Source organism: Limulus polyphemus, unplaced genomic scaffold (genome assembly GCF_000517525.1).
Source record: "Limulus polyphemus unplaced genomic scaffold, Limulus_polyphemus-2.1.2 Scaffold3485, whole genome shotgun sequence".
Taxonomy (NCBI): domain Eukaryota; kingdom Metazoa; phylum Arthropoda; class Merostomata; order Xiphosura; family Limulidae; genus Limulus; species Limulus polyphemus.
The window spans coordinates 15,663-30,912 of NW_013669095.1; the positions used below are offsets into that span (position 1 = coordinate 15,663).

General features: G+C 34.5%; 1 protein-coding gene across 3 annotated transcripts in view; it reads left to right on the forward strand.

Moving 5' to 3' along the window:
- Nucleotides 1-15,250, forward strand: part of LOC106469436 (trafficking kinesin-binding protein 1-like) — a 42,809-nt gene that overhangs the window by 6,850 nt on the left and 20,709 nt on the right. The window contains exons 1-6 of one of the 3 annotated variants that reach the window (XM_022397952.1): nucleotides 3,278-3,445; nucleotides 4,920-4,996; nucleotides 5,659-5,775; nucleotides 12,587-12,681; nucleotides 13,011-13,092; nucleotides 13,595-13,673. In XM_022397952.1, the coding sequence (XP_022253660.1) occupies nucleotides 3,430-3,445; nucleotides 4,920-4,996; nucleotides 5,659-5,775; nucleotides 12,587-12,681; nucleotides 13,011-13,092; nucleotides 13,595-13,673 (466 nt within the window). In that variant the 5' untranslated portion in view covers nucleotides 3,278-3,429. Of the gene's footprint in view, nucleotides 1-3,277; nucleotides 3,446-4,919; nucleotides 4,997-5,658; nucleotides 5,776-12,586; nucleotides 12,682-13,010; nucleotides 13,093-13,594; nucleotides 13,674-15,250 lie in introns of those variants that run through there. The other 2 variants (XM_022397953.1, XM_022397951.1) reach the window with 2 other exon arrangements.

Consider the following 15,250-nt stretch of genomic DNA (forward strand, 5'->3'; position numbering starts at 1 on the left):
GTAAAGTAATTAGCAGCCGATGCATGTAAAGTAATTAGCAGCCGATGCCCATCATATAAAGTAATTTGTATCTATTAATAAAAGTACAGTAACTAATTAATAACTATACTTGAGAGATCGTCTGACCATTTACAGTGAATTGTTTATATGACAGGGCGGTTGTAAAGGCAGCATGAGCATCCGGAATTACGAAACAACTTTTGGAACCTTTCTGTGGATAAAAATTTAATTTGTTGTGGTTAGTGTGCCGAACTGTGGATCTGAGATTCTGTGGTTCCCTTACAGCTAATAAAAAAGGTCGCGTTCCACTCTTTGGGTCAGTTATACTATTTGGTCTGACAAGAGTAGTTGAAGAGTTTGACGTGCGTGGTGTTGACTAGCTGCCTTCCCTCTCGTCTATCGCTTCGAAATTAGGGAAGGCTAGCGCAGATAGTCCTCGAATAGCTTTGCACGAAATTCAACAAACAAACAAAGGAACGATTGTAGTAGTCTATTACTCATAGGATTAACATACATTTTAGTCAGACATACAGCCTCCAACGTTTTATGTTAGAACTTGTGCCTTTGTTGCACAAGACGTAAGGCATGTAAACGTGGCTTGTATGTTCATTGTGGTTTAGTTTTATTGGTATTAACATTAATATCGTATTCTGTTGTGTGTATTATTATGGATGTCTTACGTTTTAATTTTTATTGTTGTTTTATGTTGAAATATTATGGTCTTTTTTTCTGTTATAATAGTTCAAACTTACTAATAAGTGTCAATAGAATATTCATACAAGTTTGAGCGCTTGTCAACATGTGCAAACATTTTGACGTGATAATCCAGTATTTTTATGTCCTCGGTTCGATAACAAACGTGGGATCTTTTTTCCGTGCTAGCCGAGTGCTAGATGGTTAACCCTTTAGTTATCGCTACCAATGAGCTTTTTTTTTCAACAACTCGGACTACCACAATGGCGTTCAAGAAGCTCGCATGTATTGAGAGGAGTTGGCCTTGAAGATGTATGTAGGCTGTATTAAGATTAAGTTTCAAGGTCACAATGTAACGATAACATTCATCAGTAGGAACCTTTTAGAATAGGGATTTATTATTCGACTGTGGTCGATTTTCTGCACATACATAAAAAAAAATCATTGAACCTAGAAATAAGCGTTGTTTTTATAAATCTTCTGGGGGAAAGCATTAACAAATATTGTCATGAAGAAACGACAAACAAAACAAACAGCGAGCCGTGTGCCTAAAATCTGTATGAATGAAACTAACTCAGATCACAAATAGTTTATGGTAACTTTCAGTTGCTTAAGTAGTATGGGAGAACTTCGTTAAACTATTATTTGCATTAGTTCAAAACTCGCAACTCCTCTAAAGTCCAAATCTTTACATTCTATCGTTAGATGGTTCGGGTGTGACTTTATGGTTATCGCATAAGGCTATGGATCTGAGAGTCCACGGCTGGGGTCGCGATGTTAATGAAAACTTTCTTCATATTTAGATGTGAGGTCGTTATCAAAGTGGCAGTAATCCCGTTATTTGGTCCTAATGACATGATAATGACCTGGTGACGACACCTCTGCTGACTAGCTACCCTTTTGTTGTCAGTGTTTCAGAATTAAAAACGATTATACCAGAGCCCCAGGGGTCTTTGATCTGCTCATTTTTCACGTTTGCGCATAAAGTGCTGTTCAGGTTGAAAATACCAGTTTCAATATTGATTAAAATAGTAATTTAATCTGCTTTTGTATTGTTAGCTATGGAATTGTCTTCTATTATCGTATAACAAAAAAAAACAACTTTGCTTTGCTGCTTAAATTTCACTGATGGAATATTCAGAGTTTTACTTTATTTTGATTCGAGTTTAAATACCCCAACATTCTTTTCGTTTCTGTCACAACTTATGGAAATTCTCGCGTTTAACCAGTGGTCACTGCCTTCTGTTTGGCTCACCAGGTCACAGTATTTAGGAAAACCCTGTGAGCCATTTCCCTGATGTACTCGAAATAAATAACAGATTGGGTTTTTACAGTCTTTATTTGTTTCTCACGGAGTTGATTTTGGTGTAATGTTATTTTAAACACACTTAATACGTATGCATAATTAGTGTAAAAAAAAAATTTGAATAATAGTAAAATATTCATTCTGTTTAACGAATATAACCTTACTTTTTGCTTTTATACTTACCACTTAGTTTAGTAGGAAAACTAAGCTTATTAGTGATTCTGCGCCGTATTACAACACACACACTTCAAGAAGAACGTTGTAATGAGACTTAAAACGCATTCGATTTTGTGTGGTATTTGGCATGTATACATTTATATAAATATTTAAGCATAACGCAAAAAAATGCCTAGTTTTAAGTTAATTCTTTAAAATGACTCGTTCAAACCATTGAAATAGTAACAACGATGTTCTCATGGTTGGTTACATTATATTACACAGTCTGTACTATCAGACCAACGTTTCAAATGACTGGTTCTTGAGGACTGATTTTAGTAATTTTTGTTTAAAATGTTTCATTTGTTATTGCCTACTACACCTTTTTCATTGACATTTGGGGATATGATTCATACTAATACAATTTCTAAAGGTCAGGACCTTGAATATCTTCAGTGGTTTTGCCACAAGGTAATCAATCCCACAACCCTTCACACCATTAAGTAACAATCATAGATTTGTTATCTGTACGTTACAATGTGCAGTAGACAGTTAACCAAATAAAGAATGCAAGTTTTCTTCCAACGTGATACACACGCTTATAATGTTTGGTGAGGGTATTTCAAAACATCAATAAGGAGCTGATTGGTTAATTTTTTGGGACATTATTTTGCCCTTAAACGCTTGTAATACACATTATTAAAACTCTTAGGTAAATATTTGTTCAGATTAAAGCTTCTTATAAATGTGTCCGTCTGTTGGTGTTTTTTATTGCCTTGCCCTTAATACATGTTAAAATTCATATTTCTGACTCTTACCTTTAACAAATGGTGATTTTTGATCAACCAATAGGATTTATCCACGTATTTAACTGCCATACGAGGGTCTACTGTTATTTACACACGTGATAAAGATATGAAGTCTCTTATCCCAGTATCCTGTTCCTGCCATAAACATCTTTGTTTATCACCAAACTTTTTGATTATAAAGGTCTTAAAGTATAGTTGACAAGGATGATAAAGTTATCAAATCTAGAAACTGTGGTAGGTTTACCAACACCCCTAGAAAACACGTGACGTTTTGGGTGTTCAAACTTGTTTACGTGAAATAAGGTTTAGCTCTTCTGTGTGAAGTCGGTCGTTGATGAAATTGTCAAAACGACCAACGGGTTTGCGACTGAAGTTTTGTGAACATTATTCGTAATAATTACCTGTTCAAGGGAAACTTAACTATGTGATGAGGTGTAAAAGTTGACAGGGTAGGAAGAACCAATAATGTTAGTAGGAATACGTAAGTAGAGAGCACACCCAAGGAAACTGGTTCTTGTTATGACGTTGTTAGGTGTTTGAAACAACTGAGAAGTTTTGAAATGTCGTCAGTTTAGATTTTAGGTCATTAACTTTCGTATATACCTGTACAGGTTAAACCTCTCGTGTTTGTTCAGATGATGAGTGAATTAATTTCAATGTCGTGTATGTGTGTGTGTATGTAGAAAAATAGGACAAGTAGACATTGAACTGCTCGTGATGTTCCTGCTAATTACGAGATTTTTCATTTGTAGTACTTGTTTCAAAAGTGGATGATAACTTGTTACAAAACTGAGAGTCACGTTTCTTTCAATAGCTGCACTACTAAGTACTGATAGATAGTTGCACTATTAAACACTGTCAAACGGCTACACTATTAAGCACTATCAGACGGATGTACCATTAAGCTTTGTTGGACAGCTGCAGAGAAACCCTTATTAACATGCCCCTTGTTTCAAACTGTCATCCCACAAAGTTTGGTTGAGATTGACCTAGCGACCTATAAGTAGTTAGATAACGGACAAACAGACAGACACATATATTTTTGTGCTTTATATTGATACTTCGAAAACCCTACTAAATATACCTAAAAGGCTCAAAACTGTAAATTTGTAAATGTAAATTATGTATAAAAATGCTTACTGTGATATTGGGATTTAAAAAATTAACAGTAACTTTTGTATAGTGCAAAATATAATACGCTGCTACTCCGTTGAAAAGTAATAGTTGTAGGAGCGTCAGGAGTTAGAAGAAGATAAGTAGAAATAGGAGCAGTTCAGAAGCAACAAGTTTATTTATAGGTAGTTTAGTTACTGGAGAAAGTTAATTTTCTCTCTGGTGTTTAGTGTGATTTCATAAAAATATTTGGAGCATGTCTTTTTTTTTTATCTTGAACAAAAGTTACAAGTTAAAAAGTATCTAACGCACAAATGTTGAACAAACCATGAATTAAAATGTTTCAATGCCTTTGTTTTTCTAGATTTCAGGCATAGCCATGTAGTTAGTGCTGAATTGTAAATTCGTCATCCATGGATCGTGGACCGTTGCTATAAAATAATGTTTCGCACCTTGGGGCCATGGGTGCGTTATAAGAGTGACCGTTAAATCCCACTATTCGATTAAGCTAGCCCAGGAGCTGGCGGTCGGTGCTGTTGGCTAGCTTCCTTTCCTCTAGTAGTCTATCAGCAGAAAATCAGTGTGGCTAGCACATATAGCTTTGTGCGGGTACTTGAAGCAAACAAATTATTTTTTCCCATTTTTAAACATTTCTATCTGACGTCACATGAATTAGAACTTGAATTTTTTTTGCGTTTCGTGAAGATTGTTTTTAATGTAGCTAATTCTGAAAGATTAGTATATCTGTGCACAGCCACAATTACAATATGAGGTCTATTTGTGAAACGGCTATTAGTGAAGAAACATGTAAAACGATATTTTCTGTTTCTTTGTTTCATTAGTATCATGTGGAGATCGCCTCAGCCAGATGACCAAAACGTACAATGACATAGATGCAGTAAGAGCGTTACTTGAAGAGGTAAGTCTGGCTCAACGTATGTATCTGTATGTATAAAACTACACAACAGCGAGAGTGTTTGTTTGGCAGGAATTGATACAATTTATTGTAATTCAAATTTAACTAGCTGAAACATTGTATTTTGATCCGGGATAAATTACTGGTAAAATAAAAGGTTTCGTACGATGCGTCGGTGGAGCGCAAGTAATACTAAACGGATTTGGTCTTGCATCGTGTATTTTCATCCATCTGCTGCTTCTATTTTCCAAGGTTTAATAATTGAGTTGTTAGTTACAGTCTTATCCAAAACGATAATATTATACAAGACAACGGTATAGAATGAAACACACTCGATCAAAACATCGATTGTTACAGATGACATAATCGCTGGTAATTCGTATCAAAACAATTAGCCAGTCTGGATACTCGTGCATTATGATATCTATCATCCCGAATGTTGGAGTATCAATGTACCAGCTAAACCGGGCGCATGGTGTGAATTCATAGAACTGAGTTGTGAAATGGATTTGAAATACCTAAAAGTAAACGGCTGACATTTAATGCACGTCTTGTCTGTTTCATTTCCCAGTAGTTGTTGGTCTTTTGAACACACTGTCCGTATATTTATATAGTGTGATAATATTTATAGTTAATATATGTATGAAGCTATTTTTTTATCGTAGAAAGAGAGAGACCTTGAGTTAGCGGCTCACATTGGCCAGTCCTTGCTTGATCAGAACAAACAGCTTATACGGAAAAATGAATGCCTTGAGCAAGAACTTGCTAATGCCAATGGAACAGTGAGTTGATGACATCTCTTGATCATTCTTTATAACTGTAAAATGAAATATTAGTTGTTAGTTTAATTCAGTTACTGCTGAGAAATTTATTTACTCAGTTATTGTAAAGTAAATAAACGCTTTGTCCCCGAGTGATATTTTGTGAGAGAATCTCTGATCCTAGAATATTCCTTTATTGGATTCTTCCTTTTTTATTTCTAATCAATTATCGAAATATGCAATAGACAAAATGCGTTAGGATTAAATAGATTATTGAGATGCACGTAATTTAGTGTCATATTAAGATCTGATCATATCACACGAATAACTAATTAGCAGTAACACCTTGTCACATTACTAACATATTTCTTGTAGTCATCTCTAGAGAATGGAAGGAATCCACCACTTGGTTTTAGATAAAAACACTATGGTTGAGAATCCTCTGTTTCGATACATAATCGCGATATAAGATATTTATTGTATTCTTGACTGGTTTATGAATACATAATTATGATGTTTGGCATCTTTGGTTTTACTGAAGCCTGGAAACAATTCATCATTTTTGGATCCATCATTTGCCTCCGTATTTGTTCCTAAATTTACTAAGCATTGTTCAGTAACACACGTGTCATAGTCCATCAGATATGACTTGTAAAATTGGTTCCAGTAATCAGTCAAAAGAACTATTTTAAATTGGTATCATTGCTTTCCTTATGTTCTAATCTTCACTTTTTAGTATGATGGACCTTTTCTTTTGGTAGCTTTCCACCTGAATTGCCGCATTTTATGACTGTTGTTAGGCAACATCAGTTCTGACATTGTGTGAACAGATTCAGACGTTAGTTGTCATAATATGAAGGTTATATTTATTTAGTTTTTATTTAATGTGTACACATGTGTATCTTTGTAAAGTTTGCGATGCTCTGAATTATAATAATATTATTTCTATTTTGTTGGTAACAGTTTTCACGGCCACTTTGAATTAGCGCTTTATTATCAGACACGTTTTTTTTTTCTTTTAAGTCACATTTTTTGTGACTGAATCCACATAATCACTTCACTTTAGTGCATAACCATATTATGAGAGTATGTAATGCAAAGGCATCATCCAAAATATGGACACATTTGTCTCCGATATCATACCTAATTTGAAAAATATTCGATGCTCCTTTATATTTTATACATTATATATTTTAATTTTTGATATTTACCGCAGGGGCAAGGTTGGGTCACTAATACGACTTGCAAACTCATTAACCCAAGTTTCATAGGTGAGCGTTATATCATCATAAGAATCGAGATACCGTAAGTTTATCCATCTAACTATAGAAGTTTTAATGACAATTTATACCCATAGTTCGTAGTTTGAATGAATGAATGGGTAACTACATAAACAGACAAGGATATTACATACATATTCAAACAAGTCAGAATAATAACAATAGAGGAATTTGGAAAAGAGGAAAGTTTTAAAAGCAGTTCAGAATTCAGAGCAGATGATAAGGTGAGAACATCTGCAACTTTACACATACAAGTATGCTCAGAGAATGCAGAGCTTGCAAGTCGAATATTTGGCATATGTTCAAAAGATCTCGTGTTGTGTGAAGCAAAATACCATGGATGTTGTTAAAGAGTTTGTTCGAATAAGTTATAAAGAACGGAAAATGTCTTCGCCAGATCCAAGTACTGAAGAGAAAGCACAGCATCAAATAGAAAATGCAGCTATTTAAAAATATATTAATTTCTATCAAGACCTAATATTTTCCCCAAAGGTAATATAATTTACTTTAATAAGTCGGGTTATGGCAAAGGAAGGAAGGAAGCTTGGTGGTACTCTATGTTACTCATTAAAGAAAAACTTGCTGAGAAAAATATCTGCCACATTCATTTGTTGAACTGAAGTTTGTTAGTAAATCTTGCAACAAAGTTCTGATTTACCCCTCCACACTAGAAATGGGGCAGTTGGTTCTGAAGAATTTCTAACTGAACAAAACTTCAAGCTTTAGCTTCAGTGGATGGTGTAGAAGAATTAGTAGTTAAAGCAGCTAAGATTATCCATCAGGAAATACTGTCCATTTCACAGCAACTGCCATGGCCACCATGAACCATAGAATAATTCATTATATGTTCCTACCAAAGATGACACCTTCTACAACACTATTCTGTGTGGTAGTATGAAGGATTCAAAGAGCTCGAGAGTGTTAACACTGAAGAACTCCTTCGTACATGATATGGTATATGGTGTGTTCAGAGGTACAATTAGACCACCAAAAAAAGTTCTTATAGCATCAGTAATAGTCATTGTGAAACAATACTGAAATTATCCGATTTTTCAACAAACATGACAATTAATTAGTTATGATGTTAGTGAAGAGCTTGAAACAGAACATGCTTTGCGAGTTAACGGCAAACAAAGAGATAAGAGGGTTATTTTACTTGATAATATTTCTCCAGCTTATAAAGCAAGACAGAAAGTTGCCCTTATAGTGTCTGAAAATATTAACAATCTGGTGAGTGTTTTGAGTGGTGGTGTAGCTTCACATAGTGCCAATTCTATTCTTGTTTTTCGAATAAAAATTTAAGTAGCACTGGATCTGCAACAGAACAGAATGAACATGATTTGTTAGGTCCTAGAATATAGCGCTGTAGAATGTTACCAGAAGATGTAATTACACAAGACATGCCTGATATATCATTTTTGAAAGCGTGAAGACCCAGGAGAATTAAAGTGGGTACAGAAGTTTGGTATAAATCAAAATAAACGCCTGAGCCAAAAGATGCAGCATCTTGCTTGATCGTCATGTCGTAGAATCAAAACTCATCCCAACGTGTTTGTTCTTGGTAGGACTGTATTCAATATCATAGTCAGAAAAAATGTTGTTGTGCTGAAGAGTGTTATTGCTACCTTGATACAACTGACAGGCTAGCCACTGATGGAAAAACAGCATATGAAGTTCTATGTAGGGACTGTATTATTAGAGACAAGCTTCATCTAGCAGCTGTAGTCTGCGTACTTGATTAAGCATTTTATGCAAAGGCAATTGAAATCTTTTGGGCTTAATACTCATGATGGGTGGATGCAACCTTTCTATGCTGCTGCTTTGTATTATTGGTGCACGTTTTGGAGATGTTTGTTTGAGGGAAATTGCCATTCGGAGTGAGGTTGTTGCAGAAGGATCAGTAGATAGAACACTTGCTGGAAAGAACCATAATGAAGCTATTCACTTGCACAAAAATGAGTTATGAAGCAATTATGAGATTACTGTTAAATGTATTTGAGAATTCAGTTACATTTGATGACGCACATGGTATTCTGGAACGACACAGCAATGTGGCTGAAGAATTAATTAAAGCTGAACCTTTGTCCGGAGCAGTACGAGTCTCACCCTAAGAGCACCGAGCTAGAGATGTGGCAGAACCTACTAGAAGAACACATGATTATTATTGAAGCAATTTGTGGAGATCTTGTCACGTTTTGGATGACATATCTTGAACTGTGAACTTACACTCAACCTGATATTTGTGACTCGAACTGGTGACTGGAATCTATATTTAGCTTCTATAGCAGAAGTCATTCATGTACATTTGCTTATGACAGACAAAATTATGCCACGTATTTGGTCCTCTTCATAAATGGCATACGATATCTACCAATATCGATGCTAACAGTTCACACAGCATTTCGTAATGGAGAGTTTTCCAGTCCAAATGAGTTCAACAATTACATTTGGTGGAAATGAGGCTGATAAGGTAATTGAGAACACTGTCAATCATGATTGGAAAACAACTGGTGGATACATTGGTTTTAGCATCAGTTTCTTTGCTACACAAAGATGGCTGCTCAATGCAACACGTAGGGATGAATACAAAAAGGGTTTTCGAGAGCATCTTGCTATCAAATCTAAGACATATGTTCACAAGGAGCTTGTCCGCTTGTGTATCCAGAATTGATAATAAGACTGTTGAAGAAGTAGTGCATGTGCTTTATGGTGTGCTGTCTAATCCATGGACAGGTGGAGAACTAACAAGTCTGTATACTGGAATTGAAGCAACAAGTGTTGTACTTGATCATTTACTTAAATGCTAAGAATTATGGAGGCTTACGAGTGCTTTATGAGCAGTCGCTTTTCATTAGATCGCACACTGGATTTCTTTAATCCTCTTCCTAAGCTAAAACTAAAGACCTTCAAAAACTTGACACACAAGGGTAAAATAACAACCAAAGGTAAAACAGTTCCATTGAAATTTGACCACACTATATTTGACAGGATGACATTGTTTGGGCAATACAGAAAAACTAACAAAGCCCAACTGATGAACTTTTTTGAAGAACTGAGTCCCTACATTGGAGAAATTCCTACATAATGCTGTTAGCATATATGATGGCATTACTGTTTTACAGAAATGCAAGTCTCTAGTAGGAGCAACAATTTGTTTTCTTGCTTTGAAAGTCTTTGAAATCATGATGAAAAATCTACAGTGAGATGTGCATCAAAAGTCAAACTTCAGGTACGATATACAAGAACATTATATCAACTTATCCAATACAATTTTGGCAGAATTTCCTGCATCATTCCTCCAATAAAACAGAAGTCATAAAATTCCTCTTCAGTCAATGGTCAGCACAAGAATTTCTTGAGAAACGTAGAGACAGAGTGTTGTTTGTGACATCAGGAAGTGAATTTTTAAGGCTAAGTTCATCTGGAGCAGAAACCATTTCAGAGTTATCTTGCTCCCAAGAAGAGGCAGATTCCAGAATTATTCTTCATGCCAACCATGCCTCACGGACAGTGTGTCCAGTTGTTATTCATGCAGATGGCACAGATATGTTTGTCCTGTTACTGGGTCACAGTATTAATATGAAAAAAATGTAATCATGAGTGTTTGTAAAAGATTAAAAAAAGCGACTGATCCAACTACACCTGATCATTGACAAGATGAAAAATATGTGTTGCAGAGAAATGAATGTCAAATATTTCCTAAAATCCTTCATTTGCTTCTACGCACCTAGTGAATGGGATTTTGTTTCATCTTTTTGTGGGAAAAGAAAGCTTAAACCATTGAAAGTGGTCGCAAAAAAGTCAAATTATATCGAAGCTTTGATGGATCTGGGGAGTTGCAGACAACACTGTGTCATAATGATGTTTTACATGTACGGGAAGAAAATGGTGGATGTGAACTTACTATGGTATCAAGTTCACTGTGCATCAGGAAGTAAAATAGAACCTGAAACTTTACCACCATGTCTCGTCAGTAAAGCTACATGTAGAACGAGCCAATTAACAGGCTACTATTTGGAGAAGTGATCTTTTACCAATCTGTAAATGCCTTCACTTAATGAACGAGGATGGGAAGTCAAAAATTGTGTGATATTAATCAAATGGCTAAGTAGTAGTCCTGGTCCTGACGAGATTCTTGAACTTCTTTGTTGTATGTGTAAGAAGAAGCGTGTTACTGCCTAAAAACTGGTCTTAAATGCACTGACATGTGCAAGATTGATTGTGACCACATGATTTCTGGAGAGACAGACATCTTCAACATTGGAGCTGAAGACAACGAAGTTGATGATGAGAATGATAATGAAGAGGACATAAATGACTAAAATCTAGATAATAGGTCTCAGATCTGCAGGCAGTTTTGTTGATATTTTTAATGTCACCCAACAACTTCTGGAGAGCGAAGGATAAACGTTGATAAGGTCTCAAACTTTTTTATTTGTGAGGTACAAGATCAAATTTGTTTCAAAATTCTTTGTCCTTTTTTCCATGTGTTCCGTTCAGATGACTCCAGTAATAATTGTGGTACTTGATGTAAGCGAATAGAAACTTACAAAATACGGAATATGGTTAACACTAAGTAATACAATTTCTGTTATACATTTTTTTTGTAATCAAATCTAATGGAAATAATGATAACAACTGAAAGATAAAACGTGTTATCCATGATAATCAAGTAACACAGTGTACTGCTGCTGCTTCAAACAGGCACATACCCCTCTCTAATGAAATCGTGTGATACAAGGCCGTAATTTTAAAATTACCCATGATTCCATTTTCTCTCTGACTTCTCTACCCAGATTAAAATGTCGCCAATGTGATAGGACATGGCCGTAAATACCAACGATCATCTGTCAATTCAAGTATTGTTATGCCCATGAATTACATAAAAAATGTCAAAGTTTCCATTCTTCCTCGTAATACTCACAAGTTCAGCCTTCCTCTCCCGTTTCCCACAGAAGAAGTGGACGGGAATGAGTGGAAGGCTACTATTGGATATTGTCCATCATACATTTTTGTGTTTGTACAAGTGTGAAGATTAGTTTGAAAGCGTTTTTCAGCTGGTTCTTCGAGATGAGTAGTAGGCCCCACTCAGCTGAAGGACTATCACTGGAGAGAGCTTTATTGAATCCTTACAAAAGTTATGAATATTTCAAGCTTGGTAAAAACACTTTATGATACAATATTTTTTACTCAGAAAAGACTTGTGTATAGCGGTAGGAGCATTTTTGTTATTACATTCCCAAAAATAGTTTATAACGAATTTGGTAGATTAAGCTTTTCGAAACACGGTACTTAACTTACTAAAACAATCTTATTATATATAATAAATTTATTCTTTTTATAAGATTTGTATATAAATATATATATATAAATTGCTGTCAAGATAAACTTTGTTTTCATGAATATAGTTGTTTACTATAGATAAGCTTTGTTTTTTATGAATGTAGCTGTTTACTACAGATAAGCTTGTACTGCTGTACAGATAAACGTTTTTTGTTTTTTTTTTGGTGAACAAAGCTGTTTACTGTAGTTTAGATCGTATTCCTGTACAGATATGTCAACTAAGACGAGACTTGGCAACCAAGGTTGGGCTACTTCAGATATACACCGAAGATCTTGATGCATCTTCTGAAACAACAACAGCTGTGTAAGTGACTTGCTTTTAAAATATTTCAACAACAACAGTTGTGTAAGTGACTCGCTTTTAAAGTATTTCAACAACAACAGTTGTGTAAGTGACTCGCTTTTAAAGTATTTCAACAACAACAGTTGTGTAAGTGACTTGATTTTAAAGTATTTCAACAACAACAGTTGTGTAAGTGACTCGCTTTTAAAGTATTTCAACAACAACAGTTGTGTAAGTGACTCTATTTTAGAATATTTCAACCGAATATATTCCATAATAATGATTTCTACAGGTGTTCCCTGTACAGATATACGTTTGAAAAAACAATAACAACATTTTTTTTTGTGCAGAGGTCAAGAACTTCGTGACTGGGATCATCTACACAAAAATGTCCACTATCTCCAGGAGAAGAACTCCCAACTTCGATCAGAGGTTTGTAAGCTTATTCTAAGAACTGGAATGTTTCTACTTACTTTATGACATCATTTCTGTGTACCATTAATAATACTTAACAGCTTTTATCTAAGAGATGATGTTCATATTCCTTAGCCCTAACGTAATGATGTTGCTTATTCCATAGCTGTAGTCCAGTAGTGTGTTAATAATGTAAACTTAGTTGTGATTTACTACCTTCAAAGTGTCTATCTATTTTTTATAGTTAAGTATAGGTTACCATTACCTGTAGATAGATATTTAGTGCACATTTGATACTCTAGTCATCTGAGTGAAGTGGGGAACGCAATGGTTGTGTGAAAATTCATTAATAATTTCGATATCTAAAAGTGTTAACCCGATTCATCTAAAAACAAATACAAGTTAAATTTGCATCACTAGAAATGAGGAAAATACAATCAGTTCTTCACTTTGAGATTTCGAAACAAACTTGACAAAATGTTTATATTTAGGGTCTATCAATATTGGTTTGATTTCATAGGTTGACATGCAAGAAGCAGCCCTCGAACAAGAAGAAGAGAAAGAAATGCAGATTTTAAATGACATCGTTAAAGAATTAAGTAAGTTGTCGGTTTTTCTTTTCTTGGAATATTACTTTACTAACGACTTCGGAATTGATGTCAGCCAACGTTGACTGATAATATCGTAAATATAATGTAAAGAAGTTTGATTTGGTTGTTATTCATAAAGTTACGCAACAGGATATCTCCTATGCCTACCACAGGTATCAAAACCAGAATTCTAGCGCCATAAACTTGCTGACTTTCCGCTGAGCTGCTGTGGGGCAAATAATGATGTGAACCAAAACATTATCCAAGCAAGCTGTTTCACTGTTGTTGTTTTTTTTTTGGTATCTTTAAGAACAGAAATATTTGTTTTACCATAATATATCAGAATTTATTTCTCCACAAAATATACTAATATCTCTTTGAAATACCTAGTAACTAATAAGAACTGATAAGTGCTAATAACGTTACTTTAAACATAAAAAATACACCTTAAAAGCTTAATAACACTTAACCAATTTTTCTAGATCTGTCCAAACCGATGAGAAAATTCTAAATTACAACTTTTATCCAGGAATCAAACTCTTACCTACACAGAATAATCAAATTATTGATGAATATTAAAAGACTGGAAAATTAAGTAAGGCCAAAGGTTATTGAAAGAATAAGAATGTGGTTGCAAAAACGGGACTTCTAAAAATATAGTTTTGCAACTTTTTATTAACTCGTGGCACACGTTAGTGTTCAAAGTATCTACGCTTTATTTCTAAGATAAAACATAAATTGAACAAATTCAATAGAGGATTTATGTTAAGTATTACTGAATAACCTTTTCTGTTACTGTTATAAAATACAGATGTTTTCTTGAAATTATATTAAAATAGTATTATGTTACGTATTACAAGTTCGAATGGCTGAAATTGATTTAAATTGTAATTTAGATTTAGTAGTTAAATAAATGCCGATATATATCCAATTTATGATATTTGCTAACAAGATTGATATACACAGTTTTCTTTGTTTTATACAAATGTGTTTTAATATACAAACAATAATACAATTTACAATAACAGTTATTACAAACAGCTACTACAAAAAATGATTTATATACAAACGTTTTACAAAATTACAAGCAATACAAAGTCTTCTTTTTAGTTTGGAACTTCTTTGGTGTCTTATCGAGGGTTCACAATTTCGAGTTGACGTAGGTACAATTCACTTAATACGGAGCTAGCTAGCCCTGTGATCTTCACTAATCACACTCCTTTCCCACCGATGAAGTTAGATAATGTTTTCATAAAAGTACCAATGTCCGATGTGAATCCACTGAAGTTAAATGGTTTGTAATGTTCGAAATTTATAAATGTTCCTGATCAAATATCTGAAGTGTCCCAATTAATAAGCGTTATAACAATCACAGCTATAGCTTCCGAAGTTTATAGCACACCAATTATAGCAAACCAATAATAGATACTGTTTTGTGGCGCGTCGCGTTGGATATATTTATAGGCGTGTGGAGAGTTTCTCGATATTTCAGTTTTACGTAACAGTACTGACGCTAATACTAGTAGCGTTTTCGTACACACATATATTGTTGTTTCTTACACTAGAAAACATTTTACAACTTTAGG